The sequence below is a fragment of the Epinephelus fuscoguttatus genome, linkage group LG2 (genome assembly GCF_011397635.1).
Source record: "Epinephelus fuscoguttatus linkage group LG2, E.fuscoguttatus.final_Chr_v1".
Classification (NCBI taxonomy): domain Eukaryota; kingdom Metazoa; phylum Chordata; class Actinopteri; order Perciformes; family Serranidae; genus Epinephelus; species Epinephelus fuscoguttatus.
Genome location: NC_064753.1, coordinates 16,345,855 through 16,364,460, shown reverse-complemented (window position 1 = coordinate 16,364,460; position 18,606 = coordinate 16,345,855). Strand labels below are relative to the sequence as shown.

At 39.8% G+C, this 18,606-nt stretch overlaps 1 protein-coding gene across 1 annotated transcript; it reads right to left on the bottom strand.

The window, feature by feature from the left end:
- Window positions 1-18,377, bottom strand: mmp2 (matrix metallopeptidase 2). Its single transcript, XM_049598866.1, has 13 exons — window positions 18,051-18,377; window positions 17,619-17,845; window positions 16,513-16,661; window positions 15,484-15,612; window positions 14,453-14,626; window positions 13,635-13,808; window positions 11,944-12,117; window positions 11,098-11,253; window positions 10,804-10,930; window positions 5,034-5,170; window positions 4,263-4,422; window positions 3,848-3,957; window positions 1-1,194 (listed from the first exon to the last, which is right to left on the bottom strand). Exons 1-13 carry the CDS (start codon window positions 18,201-18,203, stop codon window positions 1,091-1,093), a joined length of 1,974 nt encoding a protein of 657 aa, XP_049454823.1. The 5' UTR covers window positions 18,204-18,377; the 3' UTR covers window positions 1-1,090.
- Between the last annotated feature and the right edge of the window lie 229 nt (window positions 18,378-18,606).

Here is an 18,606-nt window from a genome sequence, read left to right as displayed (position 1 = left end):
AACATTATAATGACCATCTTTATTGATGACAGTAACAAAGTGCACAAGCATTAAAAACAACACAAAACACAATGACTGTATTGTTAAAAAAAAAACAAGAGAAAAAAGGAGAATATTTAAAAAAAAAGATTATTAAACAATACTACTGCGGTACTCGTCATGATTCCATCATGCAGCAAACCAATACAGCCTCTAGAGGCAACCTGTGCCTTTAATCTTCCTGTACCATTAGTAAAGAGAAATGCAACATGGAGTTCCCATAACAATAATTTGGTCTCCATAAAGAGCAGTTCCCTTATATAGTCCTATACAAAGTGCTAACCAAATGAAGAATAATGTGTGCCTGCGAATACTACTTTCTAACATCCAAGGGATATGAAGTATCCAGACATAGTTACACAGAATATAAAATGTATATATATACTGTATACATTTATATATATAGGACTATAGGCAAAAAGCAATCTCTAAAGCACCATTTTCGGTCAAACACATTGTGCAAATTCATTTTGTCAAATGTATTGCACAACAGTGAGAATTAATAAAAAGTGATACATTTATAAAAATGCACTTAGTACACTGGACATAGAAGCAATTCCAAGCCAACATGAATTCCTCATATGGTGTAAAACAATATTTCAGAATTAAATTTGCATAAAACGGCAATATCTCACAGCACAGTATAGCACTGCGTTCAATGCAGTGTTGACATACCTGATGTCTGAGTTTTTAAAAAAACAATGACAAAAAAAAAACAATGAAACAATAAAAACGGGGGATACATATTGAAATAAATCTGCATCAGCATAACAAATAAAAGGTCAACATCACACAGTAATAAAGCAGATATCCAGTTGCCTATGTTCAGCCTGTGTAGAAAGCTCCCGAGGTGCCTGTCAACAAAGCTGGAGGCTGGTTGTACAAGCTGGAAGGGACATGTCTCCCACAGAAGCGTGCAGAGTTGCCAGGATAAAAACTTACAACAGTGTGCACTGCGGCAACCTCAAGTTGTGTGCGATACTATGGCAATGTCCTCTTGAGGCCAGATGTCATTACAGGAATTAGCCAGTTGCGAGACGCTTTGGAATGCTCAGCAACCGAGCCAGTCCTTTGTGATTTCACCCAACTTGACAATCTTCAAGCTGCTGTCTTCAAGTTTGAAATAGTGGTTGCCTTTGAAGAAGTAGCTGTAATCTGTTAAAGACAAGCATAACACACACTTCATTATTTGCTTAAGTTCTAATTGCCATTTTAAATTGCTTGTGTAAAACAAGAAAAATGACCATGCAATAATAGTAAAATATGCAGTTTTTAATTAAAGCATATAGACTGACAGTGAAATCTGTTGCATTAAAGGTGACAAGGGTTAAAACATCCAATAAGACTCTGCTGAAGCCAATGTTAAACCTCTCTCTCTGAATCATGCTAATAAGAAAGCATACAGAGGCACCTCTGTAGTGGGGCACAGACTTGCTTTATATAAATATGTTTGTCTACTGTGTGGGGAAGGGACTTCGTGATGCTTACAGTAATGTGTGTATGTTAGGAGAGCAGTAATGGAAAAATCCCTGGTTGCTTGCCACAGACAAAAATATGCATACCACCTCTAACCTCAAGGATACATGGCTGACTCTGTCTCAGAGGAAGTTTACCGGTGGTGTCATAATGTTAAATTCACTATCATATATTTACTGCATTCTACTTGCAATGCCCTGAAGCTAACATGAGTCATCATGAGGTATTTGCTCAATGCAAATTAAAGCATGAGAGACATAAAGCAACTGCTCTTCCTCTGACTGTCTTCCATCAACATCAGGCCACAGATGACTCCCTATCTTTAGAACTACTCCCTTTGGCCCGTTTTACTTCCTCATTTTCAGTCAGTTCCTCGAAACTGTTCATTTCTGGCTAGATGGCGTCATTGCTTGCCTGGGTTGTGATATGAGGGGTTTTATTGACATAGGCAGAGTGCCAGACTTGCTGATAGAGCTGACTGGATTTGCCTGCAATCTAACCAGAAGGAATGCCAGTCTGAACACTATAAACTAGCACACAGAGCACCAGCTCTAATCCAGCTATAATCAAAGCACCACAACCACCACAAAATCATTTCTTTCCCTTAGGTCTTCTTAAAGACTCAAACACAGGTTGTAAACTGAGTATGCCTTTTTCTGTTTAGTCTCTGTTCTTTGATTTACAACTAATACAGTGATCATTGCTGGTTTATTTCATCACAATTTTTCGTAGCCTTTCCAAGAGTGACTGGTACTTAAGTGTAGCATTTATTTGGTGTTGTTAAAGATTAGTTTATGTTTGTAGTATTCATACTGTCACTAAATGATGTGATTAATTTTTAGCCATGCCAGCAACATGGGTCTAGGGATGGTGATGTCTGTCTATTGGCCGGTCCACCATTTGGTCCAGACTGAATATCCCACTATGTCTAACTATTGGATGGATTTCTAATGTACAAACATTCATGGTCCCCACAGGATTTAGACTATTGACTCTGATCATCCACTAACTTTGCCTCTAGTAAAACCATGAGGTTGAGATCTCTGGTTTTTGGGGAAATGCCTGAACTATTGGATGGGTTATCATGAAATTTGGCACAGATATCCATGGTGCCCAGAGGATAAATTCAGTAATTCTTTGACCTTCATGTAGTCACATCACAACGTTGACATTTGTGCTGATGACAATGACTAACATTATACCTGCTTTATATCAGCATGTTAGCATTGTCATTGTTTGAATGTTACCATGTAGCTCAAAGCACTACTGCAGTCTCACAGGGCTGATGGTGTGGTTGTAGACTCTTAGGGTGTGTTCTGAATCGCATACTTTTTCTTTTTACTTTTAGTAGGTACTGCAACTGCCCTTAAAAAGTATGTACTGTATGCACACCATATGCTGGACATACTGCTTTCTCACATTACACCTTGAACTTTGACCCTCTTGCTTTTATATCCATTACCTTGGAGATAAAACAAATGCAACTCAGTGAATTTGCCAAAAACGAAGATCAACCTGGAGAGATCTGAGGACTCTTACTTTGCAATGTATGTAGTTTAGCTTTAAAGCTATAATTGCACAGATTGTAAATTCTAATATATTTGGGACAGTGAAATTACATCTGCAGTTCTCTTTCATTGTAATTTTCATAGTTATGTTCCTTTGTTGTCTGTAATATTTATGATTATTTCATTTACTTAATCCATATTCCTATAATAACTATTCCACTGGTCATCAGTTACTTGAATGGACTGTCGTCCATCATTGCGACTTCTGACAGCTGTCATTCAGCTGTCAAGCTGACATTTGTTTGCCGCTCAGTTGATGTGACACATCGTCAACTGCATTGTGGGTCAGAGTAGCCAGAAAAGCATGCTGGCTTGCATACTGCAAAATCCAACCAGATGTAGTGGAACATCTTGGTATTTTTGGCATACTGCCTTTGACATACTATGTATTGGGACATACTAATTATTTTTCTGGCATGCTATGTAGTATGGTAGTATGCGTATTGGAACGCAGAGTTAGTCTTGTTCAACTGTAATGACTTTGCTTATGACTGGTCCTGCTTAGAAGATGCAGATTAAAAAATCAGTTTGAAACGTGGTATACTTTGGAAAATGGTTGCCTGTAATATTAAGTATGTATAACTTATATCAAAAGACCACACTACAAAGCCTCCACTATGGTCCTTTCATTTTTGATAGGTTTTGTTCATGCATTCATAACTGGTGCTGCTAGCTTCTCATCAATTTTTTTCATTTTCAGATCATACAGATTTATAAGGATACATAATGTAAATTCACAAATTAAAGTAAAAGTTTTTTTTTACCAATGCCATTAAGACTGAAGGCAGAGTCTATGCCATCTGGGATGCCATTCCAGGAATCAGCAATAAGTTTGGGGAAGCCAGGGTCCATCTTCTTCTTATCTTCATCGTATCTGTACACATAATAATAATAATAATAAGAATCCTTTAATGCTTCACAATTCTCTCACATAAACAGACACCACTCACAGCTCTTTAGAAAACAGTCAGTCGTCAACACTATGAATTCCCATGTTGTGCAAGGGTTAACAGAGCTGTTGTGGTTTACAGTGCAGCTTAGGTCACACCAAACGCTAACTAGATCCAGACGTAGCTCAGTATTGCAACAAGAGGCGATGACACCAACAGCACAAGTTAGGGTGTGTTAGACAAGGGTTTTAGGTTCACAAATGGTTGTATGAGCTTTGCACGTCCTCACCTCCAGAATTTGTCCCCAGAAAATAGGTAGGTCTTCCTGTTCTTCCTAAAGTTGAAGGCAGCATCGATTTGCTGCAGGTCAGTGGGGAGTTCAAGGCTGGAGAGCCTTTTGGGATAGCCAGACTCCAATGCATCAGCTTTGTAGATCCACATCTCATTGCCTGGAAGAGAAGAATTTGTAATTAAAAAGTAGAACCAAAGATAAAACAACACTGAAGACATATGGTTTATTGATGCAAGGTAATTTGTTTAACACAATATTGTCTGATCGAGGTATCATCCCGTTTTCCTACAAATCTATTGACCAAATATATTATACTGTCAGTGTGAGATCATAGGTTGAACATTCAGGGTGGTAAGTTTTCCCCATAGCCAAACCAGCCCTGCTGTTAATGTCTTCAAAACTGATGGATATATTATGTAACTTTTCATCAGTATTCAGGAAGGCTGTCATATTAGTAAAATGCAAAGAATGTATCATAAACCACTAATAACTATGGTGGAATATCTCAAATGTCCCAAGAGTGCACACCACACACAAGACTGCTCAGCCAACATTCCTGCTTCTCCTAATGTTTCACTTCGCAGAAACGCCTGACCGTTCAGGGAGTCCACATTGTAAAAGAGTGAGTAAGTGGAACTGTCTGTTGCTCTGATCATCACTGAGGTACAGGGAGGATATGAACAGGGTGACCAGTTCATGTGATATGACATCAATATTCAAAAAGACATAAATCAAATGTTACTTCTCAGTTTGTTTTCTCCTGCATACCTGCAAAGAACACTGTTTTTTCCTCCACTGGGTTTTCATAGGCAGCGTCTATCTTGGCAGGCAGGTCTGGCCAGTAGGTGGCCACCAGCATAGGGCCGTTGGGCTTGCTTCTGAAGTTGACTGACCTGAACAGGAACCTGGCAGAAAGAGAATGAGTGGGTGAGCGGTTGTAAGGTAGATGAGCTGGGGATGAAATCAGAGTGAGAATGAAAGAAGGGCAGAGGGGGATGATGAGGAGGTGAGGGACGTGTGTGTGTGTGTGTGTGTGTGTGTGTGTGTGTGTGTGTGTGTGTGTGTGTGTGTGCGCGTATGTGTGTATGTGTGTGTGTAAGAGGAGGTTTTAGTGCAAGTGCTTCACTGGCCGAGCCAGCCACAATGGCCTGATTCATGAGCATCTGGTTCTCGTTAGGACTGGGGCTGCAGACGCCAGCGGAACAAGACCTATCTTGCCCGGATTTCCAATACACAGCTGCACAACAACGGCCGCTTCCCAAACTCTTTTCCACTGACCTATTTTTTAAAAAGGAAAAGATCAGCCAATGCAAAAATGGCTTGCAATTAAGAAAAAATGGAGATGAGAATAAAACTTCACTAACTAAGTTTTGTATACATTTGTCTGGAGGAATAAGGAGACATATTTCAGACTGAACTAACCATCTATAAATTGCATTGCATTATTTTAGCAGTGTTCTTGTGGATCAATTTGTTCATGCGACGTACCAACAATGTCCTGAGGGCTTTTCTGTCTTTTCTTCCTTTCTCTATTTAATTAACAACAAAAAAATGAAAAAATAATCTGCCTGGTGGCTGGTTAGGCGGACAGACTTACAGGACAGAGCCATATAGCATATATCATTCCGTATTTTACATAACAGCAAGAGAGTTTTTCAAACTATTGCTGGGGCTTCAAATCTATAAGTAGGTCATCCCTTTATCCACATTTGTTGTTATCAAAGTACCATTAAAATTGTGTGGAAATGCAGGTTGATGTTTATGGTCTGTAATTCATTACAATGCAACAATAATGTAACTGATAAAACCATACGCAGACATGATGTTCACTTTAATGGATTTTGTATCCCTTACACATTTTAAGCTTGTGAACAGTTTAAAGTAAAGTATGTAATTTGCCATAAATGGTCTAAAACGTGCAAACAGACGGGCCTGAGTCATTAAAACCACTAATTTTAGCCTAAATATCACACTCACTGCTTTCCAGTGGAAATATATTTAATAGATAGGCCAACGGGAACTTATAGGGGTGTTCTTAGTGATAGCTTTATGGTCTTTTTTTTTTTTTTTTTTTTGTCACAGCCACATATAGTAATTAGATTTCTATATAGTCTTTTTTATTTGTGGTGGCGGAGTCCACCATTTCCATGCTAGCTTTATATTGCCAACCTAGCACAAGGGATTCACAGGAAAAGGCATGTGTGTAATCCAGTGCACATTTATCTAATTGCTAACAGCCTTGTTGTTTGCTGTCTTTACATAACTTGTCAGAGCTGTAATAAGTTACTGCTAATGCAAAGAGAACATATTCTACTGGCATTGATTAAAATTGTTCAACTAGCGAAATACAGGGTGTCTTTTACTGTAAAGCAGCCACAGGAAGCGCAATGTGTTTGTCACAGCAGTGACTGACCACAACCATTCATCAGAAATGAGAAAGTCAGCCTTTTTTGGCATTTCTTCATCAGTGGAAATGATTATTTTTGAATGACTTCTTTATTAAAACAACTTGAGTTTTTTGGCTGCACTGTTAACAGACACTCTAGCTGCTCATCCAGTGTTGGCTATAGTAACAAACCACACTTGCAGTTACCAAAGTAACCATTGGTGTCACCAAATCAACCAGGACTGAAATGAAAACATTAATACTAATATATAGTTTAACATGGTTTTCCCATATAATAGTTACAACAAACTCTAAAAAGGGACTGGAAGCAGATCTACTCTTGCTCCCTCACTGAGAAATTTGCTTGTGGTAAGTTTCGCTTTCTGCTTTCTCATGCACAGCTCGCACTATGTTGACCAGGGAAAGAGCAGATTACATCAAGATGGCTAACGTTAGTGTTAGAGGAAACACCAGAGAGATTCAGCCATACATGTCTGAGCCTCAGTCAGACCCAGACTCAGATAAGGAGTCTATTGTGCACCAAATTTGGAAACTAGCAGATGCATCAGAATGGCAAGTGTAGTTAGCATCCTTTATTTATGTTGTTTGTTAGCTTGTAGGCTGACTGGCAGTGGTTGACACCACATTAGTGTTTGTGAAACATACAATAATATCTGGTACGATGGGGTTTCCAGTAGATCCTGAAAGGAAGCCTCCAGGGTCCTTGTAGAAAAGGCTCTGTTAGCCTGCTAGTTAGTGAGCCAATTAATCACCATAGCAACCCCTGCCCAGGCAGGCTCCGGAAATCCCTGTAATGCAGCAGATACTCTCTCTCCCAAGTAGTCAGTGGGAAAGGACTGCCCTCAAGCAAACTTTGTGTCGTGTGCATAGATCATTAAAAGTAAGTGGACTGATCAATTGCCTGTTATATGATTAAGTTGATGTTAGGTACCAGGCTTTTGGTTCGGTACACATTACAAATCAAATACACTGAACTATCAGACACACGGTGCCAAGGAACGAGCCGTCTCACAGCTACAGACTCTACATAGCAGCTAACCCAGTAGCACAGTAACAAACACAACCCACGAGCCACTGCGCAGGAAAGGACTAGCTTCAGCAGCTAAGCCAGTAGCACACACAGTCATGGCACACACACCCTACAAACCAGGGGACAAGAGTCGTTGCATGGCTATAGCCTCTCGTTCAGCAGCTAATGTTAGCACAAAGCACACATTCACAGCAGTGAGCAGGGTAGATGATACGGCCAGATAGACTGAAAGGTACATCACTTACGGCTTTAGTTTGTGTTTATTTGATTGTGGCATTTAACAGAGATCTTTTTCCACATATTTATTGGACTGAAAGAGCTAAGAGAGCTTGAGGGACATTGCAAAAGACACATAGTGGGCAACAGAAATTATATTGATCCTATGTGCTCTAATGTCAGTGGTAATGTAGTATTTAAATAGTAGGGAAGGGGTGTTATGTTCAGGATTGTTCCAGTGCATTGTCAAGCAAGCTTAGGCCCGCCCCAAAAATCCTGGACACAGAAATGGTGGAAAACAGTTTAACGGTCTAACTCCACAATTTAGTGCTACATGGCTCCCAGTCTTTTCACTTGTTTTCAATAAGTATTGTCTAACATGTATAATGCGTTAAGAAATAAATGACTGACTTTGCTTTACCAGGACTCTAACAAGTCTTTTCCATCCAGACTGTAATTCCTGCTTTGAACAAAAAAACGCATTTCTGGAGTTTTTAGGTTTTTTTGCTGGTGTTGAAGTCTGTTCCTTGTCCATATGTGTTTACTGTGTGAGACAACGATTAATGCGATTGGCTTTTGTATTAATGACGTACGTAATCCAGCTTGCCCAGATTTTATTGGTCTATATTGCAAACAGCCTCCCTTGGCTACATGTTAGGATACAAGCTCATGACCATAGTTAACTTGCAGCAGACCTCTTCAGTAGGTTGGCCACACTGTTTCTATGAGACAGACATTATAATTGCCTTCTCCTTAAGCCTCCAGACAGACACAGTTTTATGCTGAGCTCAGGGAGTGCTATAAGTATTACTCATTGCATCAAGTCAGGATTTGTCCTACATCATAAATTTGCTGAGCCAGGAGAAAAAGGGGGGGGATTCTACTTTTACAATGGGAGAGTCAAGTGAGCATTAGCCCTGGAACCCAGAGGGCAATGCTTTTTCTCTGAAGCAATAAAACTTGGCTTGTACCAGAGCTCACAAACCTGACATGGCCTTCAGGCAACTCATTAAGTCTCTGTGAAGGTCAGAACAACAGGCCTGTACTGAAACTTTGCTAATCTCAGACTTCAGAGAGATATACTGTACTCTACATTCACTTCTGTGCCTTGAGATTATTCTGTCCTCAATTTCTTCCCTTCACATCAGTTCTTAGTCTTTTGGTGCTTGAGAACATTTTCACATAACAACTAAAAATCAAATTTAGAATTGCTTGAAAATACCACACTAAGCCTTGTATAGTTACACAAGAGAGCCAACAAGCACTGTGAGCTACTGAACAATAGCGCACTATGATGTCCAGAACATCTTTAATAAGTCAACTAATTAAAAGTGAATGCAATATATCTATATACAACTGTGTAATTCTTGACATACTTTAGCTACTGTACATGGCGGACCTATGTGTTTTTCCCTTTCTGGCTGAAAGGGATTGCTCTGGATTGCAATAGTTATTACATTTGTGAAAATTGGCCCAGCTACAAATACTCAAACAATGGTGTAGCCCCTTGTCTCAAGTAAAACATAGGGAATATAATGAATATCATAGCTTGCAATACCCTGCAAGCACTGAAATGGCATTTTGGCATCTGCGTGTTACAATTGATGATAGGACTGCAATTCCAGTGTCCTCTTATGAGATCATTCAGTCATTAAGAGTTCCGATGTTTATCAGGTATACACTCGTCTGTTGGTTTCATAGTTCATTTAACTTTAGGTGACTAAAGCCTTATCTTAAGTGTGAGCAGCCGAGCATGAAGTTTCAGCCCTGCTAGATTTCCAAAAAATTGGCCAAAGTTGGTCTGTGCTGCTCTGACAATCACTGCAAATGTGTGGAAGGGAGCCATGGCAAGGTGAAAAGTCATTCTGTATTAAAGCAGGATTTGTGAGCAGGATTGTGGCTTGTTTCTCACAATTTGTAACTCAAGGTTCTCAGAGAGGAAAACCAGACCAACTGAAAGACTACACTCTTCGGTATAGAGGTATGCTGGACTGTTTGCTTTGGACACATTTACGGCCATGACAGGTATATAGCTGTATATAGCATTGACTCCTTGCAAGAAATTGCAAGGAGTCAATGTTTCAGCACAGCTACAGTAGAAACATTAACACATCGTGGCTAACAAGGATGCCATTTGTGTTTTCTATCAGTTCCTTTTCTGTCACATTATTGCATTTGTTCTACATGACTCTGAGGAGAACTTGTAATGAACTTCAGCTGTTGTGATGAGTATGTTTGCCTTCCTACGGGAATATACAGTGACTCACAAAGACTGTTGATGAAACCACAGCACTTTGTGGAACTCCTCTTCCACACAGGGTCAGCCAGTAGACACAGTGAGCTTACAAGACTTTGCATTCACTGGCGCCGGTGGAGGAGAGGACGGTTGACTGTGTTTATGACTGATGACTATTTTGGTTGTCACTGCATGAGTGGAGGAATAGTTTGTTTTTCCCTCTTACTAATTGTCACATTATAAAACAAGCATTTAAACCACAATCTTCAAGTGGCACAAGATTGTAATATGAGAAACGGTAATTAACAAGAAACCTCATGTCAAACTGCTCATTGTTTGCAAGGAAATGATTATGAAATCCGACTTGTGTAGGCTGCCATATTTTTTCCAGTAGGCTATTGGGTTTGTTTGTCGTTCTTCCCATAGATCACAGACAGGAAATTCAACAAGATGTTGGCAGTGCTTGCAGGTTTCAACAGAGACAAACATGGACTTCATATTGCATTTATGACTCAGAGAACTAATGAAAACATTACAGCTAGCATATTCAAACAGCATAGTCAAGACCTTTGATTTTGGTCCTAATGTGAGATATGTATACTGAAGTCTGGTTCAGGTTGAACAATATTATGACTTCTTGTCTGATTACCTGTCCTTGAAGAAGAAGGTCTCTCCTCTGATCTGTGCTACAGCATCAAACACAACTGGCTCTGTACAGATGTCCATTGGAGTGACTGGACCCTGGGTTGGAGGCAAAGGCTTGTCTGTTGGCACACCTGTTTATAAGAGATTTCCAAGAATATTTCAACTTTGAGGGAGTGATTATACACTTACAGTACATGATTCTTTCCTGGCATCTAATAAAAAAAGGACACCTTTTTTGTTCTAGTATTAGGCTTAATCCCTATCCAGGAAACTTGCCACACATGACATTTCATCTCACCATAGAGCTCCTGGATGCCTTTGATGTCATCATTAGAAAGTCTGAAGTCTTTAGTGAAAGTGTAAACGGGGGCCATCAATGCTCCGGGGTCCTGAGAATGCTCCAAGCCAAGGGCATGGCCAAACTCATGGGCTGCCACCAGGAACAAACTGTAGCCTGAAAACACAGCAATGCAATAACGAAATGTCTCTGTAAACTGTGAATACTAGGCCTGGGTATCACTTAAGAGCTGCATAAAATGCTACTTGACACCACAGACATGTAGTCAAGTTATATTTTCATTTTGGTGATATCTTGGCACACTGAAATGGCAACTCTGTAAATACACCATGCAACACAGACTGTATAGACTGTATAGTATTGTAGCTGCTGCGTTAATGGGCCAATCACACTTGCATTAAATCCAAGAACGCTAATTAGCTGCGAGCAAAGTCATACAAATAGTCTTTTTTTCTCTATATCTGGGTACAAAAGAATCAAATGCAGGTATTGTTTGACTAAAGAGATTTTGTTACTACTTGCTACTGGGTTATTGAAGTCTAATAGTGAATAGTCCTTCATAAAAAATTCCGATAATGTACAGTAAAAAAAATAGTAATTGGATGATATGATTAGACCTTTCAGTTGCTACAGGGTACCAGTGGTGGTCCTTCATGGAGTATGATGATGGGACATGATTAAGATATTTCTCTGGAATGCCAAATGACTTGAATTTTTCTCATCAGGACAATTCGGACTAACAACCTAACCCTGATCTTTACCTTTATTTTTCTTTTCATTGTGATTGTGCCAGTAACAAAAAGATTAATGGATACACAAGAACACGTCCATCAATACTATTCATACCTTGGTCAGGACAGAAACCCCATTTGCGGTCATCATCGTAGCTCTTGGTGCTAGCGCACCACGTCTTGCCATCACTGCGTCCAGATGTGGTACAGGCCTCATAGGTGTCACCCAAGAAAGTGAAGGGGAAGACACAGGGGCTTCCCTCTGCATTTCCTCCAACTGTCGACATGGCTGTGAGGAACAACAAAAGGTAAAACAATAAAATATGTAGTGAACTGGTTCATTCATATGCCAAAAGGTTTCTTCAGAACAGTTTGTACTGTATTGTGAAGTGAGCACAGATGATATTGAAAACAGCATGATGAAAGCACTGGCTCAACACGCATGACATCAATAACTAATCCACAGGGCACAAAACCAAAAAGCACCCGCCCAAATTGATTTTCTTTCAAAGAGAGATCATTTTCAATCTGGCAACACTGGTTAATGCTGTTTTTTTTTTTTTTTTAAATAATCATTTCTAATTCAGCACAAGCTATCACGCAAGGGTTTATGACAAAGGTACTTTCCTAATCGATTAAAACCAGATAAAAGCTCCAGTGATGGAACCTCTTTCTGTCTTTCTCCCTCCCTACTACACTACCTAAACCCTTAAAACCAGTCCCACTGACAGAATGGAAAATAAGTCCTGCCGCTGCACATTAAAATACTTTCACAGCCATTCAGCAGACCACAAGCAAGACCAAAAACCCAGGCTGGAGCATTCCTTTCAACCGACACACGGCAGGGCACCATACACTGCACATCCAAATACACAAAGCCAGTAAAACGCACTGTATGCATCTAAGCAACCACATAACCCTTAAACAGGACTAGGGTTGCAAAATTCCACAAATAATCAAGGTGGAAACTTTCCATGGGAATTAAGGGAAATTAATGGAAAATAATGGGAATAAATTGAAATATAGGGGTTAGTTGCTAAGGCTGTATTTACCATGTCATATGCAGAAAGAAACAAACTTTTTACCATATCATAAGCAGACATAATCCATGTCAGATGTGCCATGTGATGAGATAGCTAGCAATAAGTTAACTAACAGGAAAAGATACTTTGAAATTAGAGCTGACAGTGTGGGCTGTGTGCAAACCTGGGGTTAAAAGAACACATCATTGATAAAATAAATGCTTTACAATAAAAAATAAATGCATATAGATTCATTAAAACTCCTCAATTAGCATGCTCTGTCAAGCTACAGTGCATCCCACATGGTAACAGCTAGCTCGTAAAAACTGGCAGAAGGTGTTAACAAGTTATTAACTGTGTGCTTTGCTTTCTGCTAACATCTGCTCATTAACTGAAATATCCTAATAAATATGAAGTATATCCACTCCAGTAATCAAAACTTTACTGAAAGCACAAAGTCCTTTGGCTCAGACAGGACTGCATGTGTGATGGGAGAATGCATTGTGCATGTAGAGGGTTGAAATTTTACTGAATACCTATCAGCAAATTATCTGGAGTTTAATTAAACAGGCTTACTTTTAACTAAAACATGCTAACTCTAAAATTTAACCAACTTTAATAGTGTAATCGTGCAAAATTCCTGAGCATTACTTGCTTTGAAATAAACAGAGGCCAATGTAAACAATAGTATGTCTGCATTACAGAGATCAGAACAGTAAGTTTTTACTTGAAGCAGTATTTTATCACATGATTGGCATAACAGGCAGTGGATGACATCACCTACCAGTTTCAGGGCAGAACCCAAAGGTTTTGTCCTGGTCATAGTTCTCAGTGGTGGCACACCAGCGGTAACCATCATCCCTGCCCTGAGTGGTGCATCCATCATACGTGTCTCCCATAAAGGTGAAAGGGAATTTACATGGAGCGCCCTCTGCGTTTCCACCAATGGTGAATAGTACTGTAAAACAAGTATCAGTAGAGACATTAATGACATTGTATACGGTGGATTTGACCTCTGAGTGATGATGTGAGATAAAGGTGCTCAGAGAAGAAGAGAAATCTGAATAAAGAAAAAAGGTGGAATGGAAGTATTTTTCATCATGCTAATCAGAGCAGACATCTCCAGTACAAACAGGCCTCACTCATGTTCTCATATAAAACAACTCACTACATGTGTAGTTTGGCACTTAGCTGTAATGGGTATGTGATCATGTTAGTACCATGGACAGCAATACAACACAGATAAACAAAATGTTTAACAAAGCCCAGTGTTCTAAAGTGGGGCAGTGACTTGGAAAAGAAATATTCCATAATCCACTCCAAACAAAAAAACAACACTTTCCTGGCATACTATTCAGCCTACTTTCTTTCTGTCCAAAATCAGCAGAACAGCTTGGAATATAGCAAAAAATGTGATATGTGATACTTTGCCAGTATTGAAGACGCTGCTTCAGAGTCAGTTTAGCAAGTAGCAAGTAGGGCATGACTCCACTGCTGCTGAGGTCAAGTGGGGCCATTGAGTTGACAAATCTATACAGACACCACATCGCAATGCCACATTGTTGCATCAAAAAAGAGAACAGAGCCACAGGGTGAACTTACATTCATGGGGGCAGAAGCCATATTTGCCATCTTCATCAAAGTTGTAAGTGGTTGAGCACCACAGGAATCCGTCGTCACGGCCCTGAGGTGTACAGCTGTTGTACTCGGTGCCCATGAACAGGAAGGGGAATTTACAGAACTCCCCATCAGCATTGCCATACTTCACCTTCACCACTGTTGAAAAGATTAAGGATCTTATTGATACTTGTCCAAGATGTAACAATAACTTTTGTTTTTACTACAAGCTGTTTAAACTTTTTATATTACTGTCATCCATTTTCCTAAACCAATATAAAGGTGACGTGATGTTAAACTGATGGACTGCATACGTCAAGTAAGTAACTAATATTGTTTTGAACTAAACAGAAACAAGTAGCTACCTGGACTATAGGATCATTTAAAAAGTAGGATTTTAAATACAGTAAGCATCTCAGAAGTATGGTAAACATGGATTGCTGTAAAGGGAATAAAACTTGATATAACTGACATAATAGTAATAATAATTATTTTTTGGGAAAAAAAAGGCATTTTAAGTGTTGTGAGACTTTGTTGTGCCAGGGGATAGACAGAGAGGCAGACAGACAGGAAAATATGTTTATAGATTACTTCTGCACAAATGCTGAATTCAGACAAGAGGATCAGAATAATGGGAAATACATGAAACTATCTGGGTCAATGCGTGCAAATGCAAGTACGTGCAACAGAGATTTTCTTTTTTTCTATTCAGCTTCCAGATGGCTGAGGTTTGTCATATCGTGTGCCAAAAAGTTCAAAGTTAAAAAAAATCCAAACAAAGTATTGAAGAGTCAAATGTATTATCAGTGTCAAAAGTTGGGTAAGGCGGCCCTGACATCTCATCAGTGTTACCTATGATTTGATTTGAATAAAAGACAGTCACCTATTTTTCACTCAGTGCATCTTTATACAAATTCATACAAGTTAAATAAATCCTGACTTCACAAATCACAAACAGCTGAAGCAGAGGATGTGCAACACTGTTTTTTTTCCTCTAAATAGTGTTTCTCCATTACCTTGGCCTTCTCCCAGCGTCCACTGTTCATCATCATCAAAGTGGGAGTCTCCCCCAATTCCTGGCCCTGGAGCGAAGGCATGAGCCAAGAGGCCGTCTTTGCCGTCAAAGGGGTAACCATCTCCGTGCTCTGTCAGTGACATCATTCAATATTAACACTTAAAGGTGAATATCAAAGCTAGTCAAGCTGCGCAGCTATTAGCAAGACAGTTAAATGGTGAGAGAAATTAAGACAACAACAATATTTCTGAGGTAATGTGACATTTGTGTGTGTTTAAAACATCAAATATTCTTTAGTTTCACATCTTCTTGAGTAGCTGTTTTTGTTTGTGTTTTCTTGACCGGGGCAGCTCTGGCTAGACAGAATGACATTGTAACACTGTCTAAATACCAAATGGTTGTTTTAGTTGGAATGACTCGAATGACCTGCATGAAGAAGTATTCCTAAAATATAGGTTGGCAGTGTTAAGTCACTGTAATAACATGTAGTCTGTGTTAGTGCTCCTTAGTCATCAGTCAACAAGGCACTGAACTTCTGTTCAACTGTGTCCTGACTTGGGTTATGACCTAACATGGCTGTATTTATCCTCTTGGAAGTGCAAGGCAACTTCACGTAATCATAACTTAGTTATTAAAGTGCTTAAATCTTAGAATTCTAACCTGCAAGAACATTCCTGTGCCCCATTGAGGCAAGTGTTTAAACATTCACTACTGTTTCCAATATCCAAAGAAAAGAGATCAAAATTGAGATGAAGATGACAGATGTGACAGTCAGCAGGGTTTTTTGAGGTCACATGGGGACATTTTAATAAAAAATAAACTTACTTTTTTATGGAATTGGTGTTGCAGACACACACTACTTAGTGGTGTCAGTGTTCTAAAATACCAACTCCAACTCATATGTAATGATTATACTGCCCAATAATATAGAGATACCCTGACGATAGTTCAGCTGACTACATTTTTTTTTTTTTAAGTACAGTGTTTTTTAAATACAGTGCATTATCTATACACTGTCTACATGGCATACCATTGCGGCCAAAGTTAATCATGATGTCAGCCTCTCCGTCCATGAGGCGGGTGAATGAGAGTGGGGTGACGTCACTCCATACTTTGAAGGCTCTGAAGAAAGCATCGTTTATGACTTCCTCATCCAGGTCAGGAGAGTATCCAAGGATCCTACAGAGTTAACAGAAAGTCAGTTTCATTCTAAAACAATGACAAACAAGGAAAGTGAAGACGAAATGTATGAAAAAAACAAAAAGTGTGTGTAATCAGGACAGTGATGGTGGCTTTCTGAGTGTCATGTTTGGAGAATAAAAGATCTGTTTTCTTCACATCAGCTATGGAAAAGCAGCTAAACAGCGCCAACAACAGTCTGTGAATCATCTGGTAAAAATGGTTCCTGAAACAGTGCTCAGCCACAGACCCTGTTATATGCCTGTCTACACAGTCCCTTTCTTAAAACAGTCTAAGATCTCTCAGACGCTGTTGTCTTTGGCTTGCAGTCTTCCTTACAAACACAGAGGCAGACGGGCTGGAATGATCAGGGCACACAAAACCGCTGATATAAATAAACCAATTCCACATTGTTGCAAACCTCAAACAGAACGAAAACAAAAGACCTGACACACACTGTGTAGGAATGCTGGTGTAAGCAAGACACAAGATGCAAGCGCTCAGCGACCGTGTGGATGGGGGCTGGGTGGACTTGGAGGTTGAGGGGAGGGTGGTGGGGGGGTCAGGCTGGGCCAAGCTGTGGTTCATCTCTTAAAGTAAACAGACTCTGGCTTATACTTTTGTGCACTCATCAAAGTTGTTGAGTGACTCAGACATATTTCGAGTAATATTTCTCAATACTTAAGGTTGGATTTACGAGCAACAGTAGGGTGGGGTTAAGTTATTTTATCTCTCAGTCGCTGGTAAACATCATATATGTTGTTCTGATGTGATATATGCAATGCATCTCAGGAAAACTTAAGTATTGGACCCAGTTCTAATGTTATTTCCTTTCACATGAACCATACTGCTTAAACTTCCATGATGTCATTATTTGAGTATTACCAGCTTGGAGTCAGAATACAGTGTAACCCAATGCCTCTTCAGTAAATGTGCAGGTAAAGTAAATTCCCTGACCTGTAGGTGATGTCTTTCTTCTGCCACATGGGTTTCCTGTGGAAGAAGTTGTAATTGGCCACATCTGGTACGCCACAGCGGGGCTTTTTCATGATATCCACAGTTTTGGCATCAATCTCTCCAGTTTCTTGCAAAGCGAAGAACTTTTGCATTTTCTTCAGGGTGTCCTTGAGCACCATAAGGTTACATCTGTCTTGTGGGCATCCATAGAACTTATTCAGATAGTGCTTGAGGAGGAAAAAACAGACAGACAAATGGTTAAACTCTCCTGGATTAACTATGAAATTATTGCAATTCTTAGATAAACAATGTACAACCTATTCCCCAACAGTGCAGTTCTCATAGTTCAGGGAACTTCTGTTACTGTTCACAACTGACTGACCTACTTAGACTAGTCTCAGGAAAAAACAAAAAAACAACCAATAAACTTACCAGAGCAACTTCTTTGTCTGTTTTGGGAGTATCGTCTCCAGGAAACCTAATAATAGGCGAAGGGGCAGCATAAGTTGCTTGAAAAGTGATGAACTGAACCAAAAACACTTTCAGAACAATCCGACGACAACTTAATATCGTCGGCGAGCCCATTTTGCCCAGTTTAACAGTATCTTCTGTGTGCTAAATGCCGTTCGCTGTGAGCTGCACTCCTTTCACCCCGTCAGCTTGTGTTGCTTCTGCTCCTCAGCAGGGGTTTTTTTCCTCCTCTCCTTAACGGGACATCCTGCACCCCGGCTCTGTGAACTTTCTCAGTTCTGCTTGCACATGCACTTTTTCCTCCGACAGCTCTCTGCGCAGTCTCCAGGTTGGGAAATAGGCGCGGGGGAGCTCACAATCAAACACAGGAATGATTTCATGCTTACTGGCTGAACTTCTCACTCGGCCTTGTTTTTGCAAACTTGAAGTGACTAAGAGGGTGCTAACACGAGATTAAAAGGAAGAGTGTCCAGAATTGACGGCTGATTATTAATGGACGGTCAGTCAGCAGAGTAAA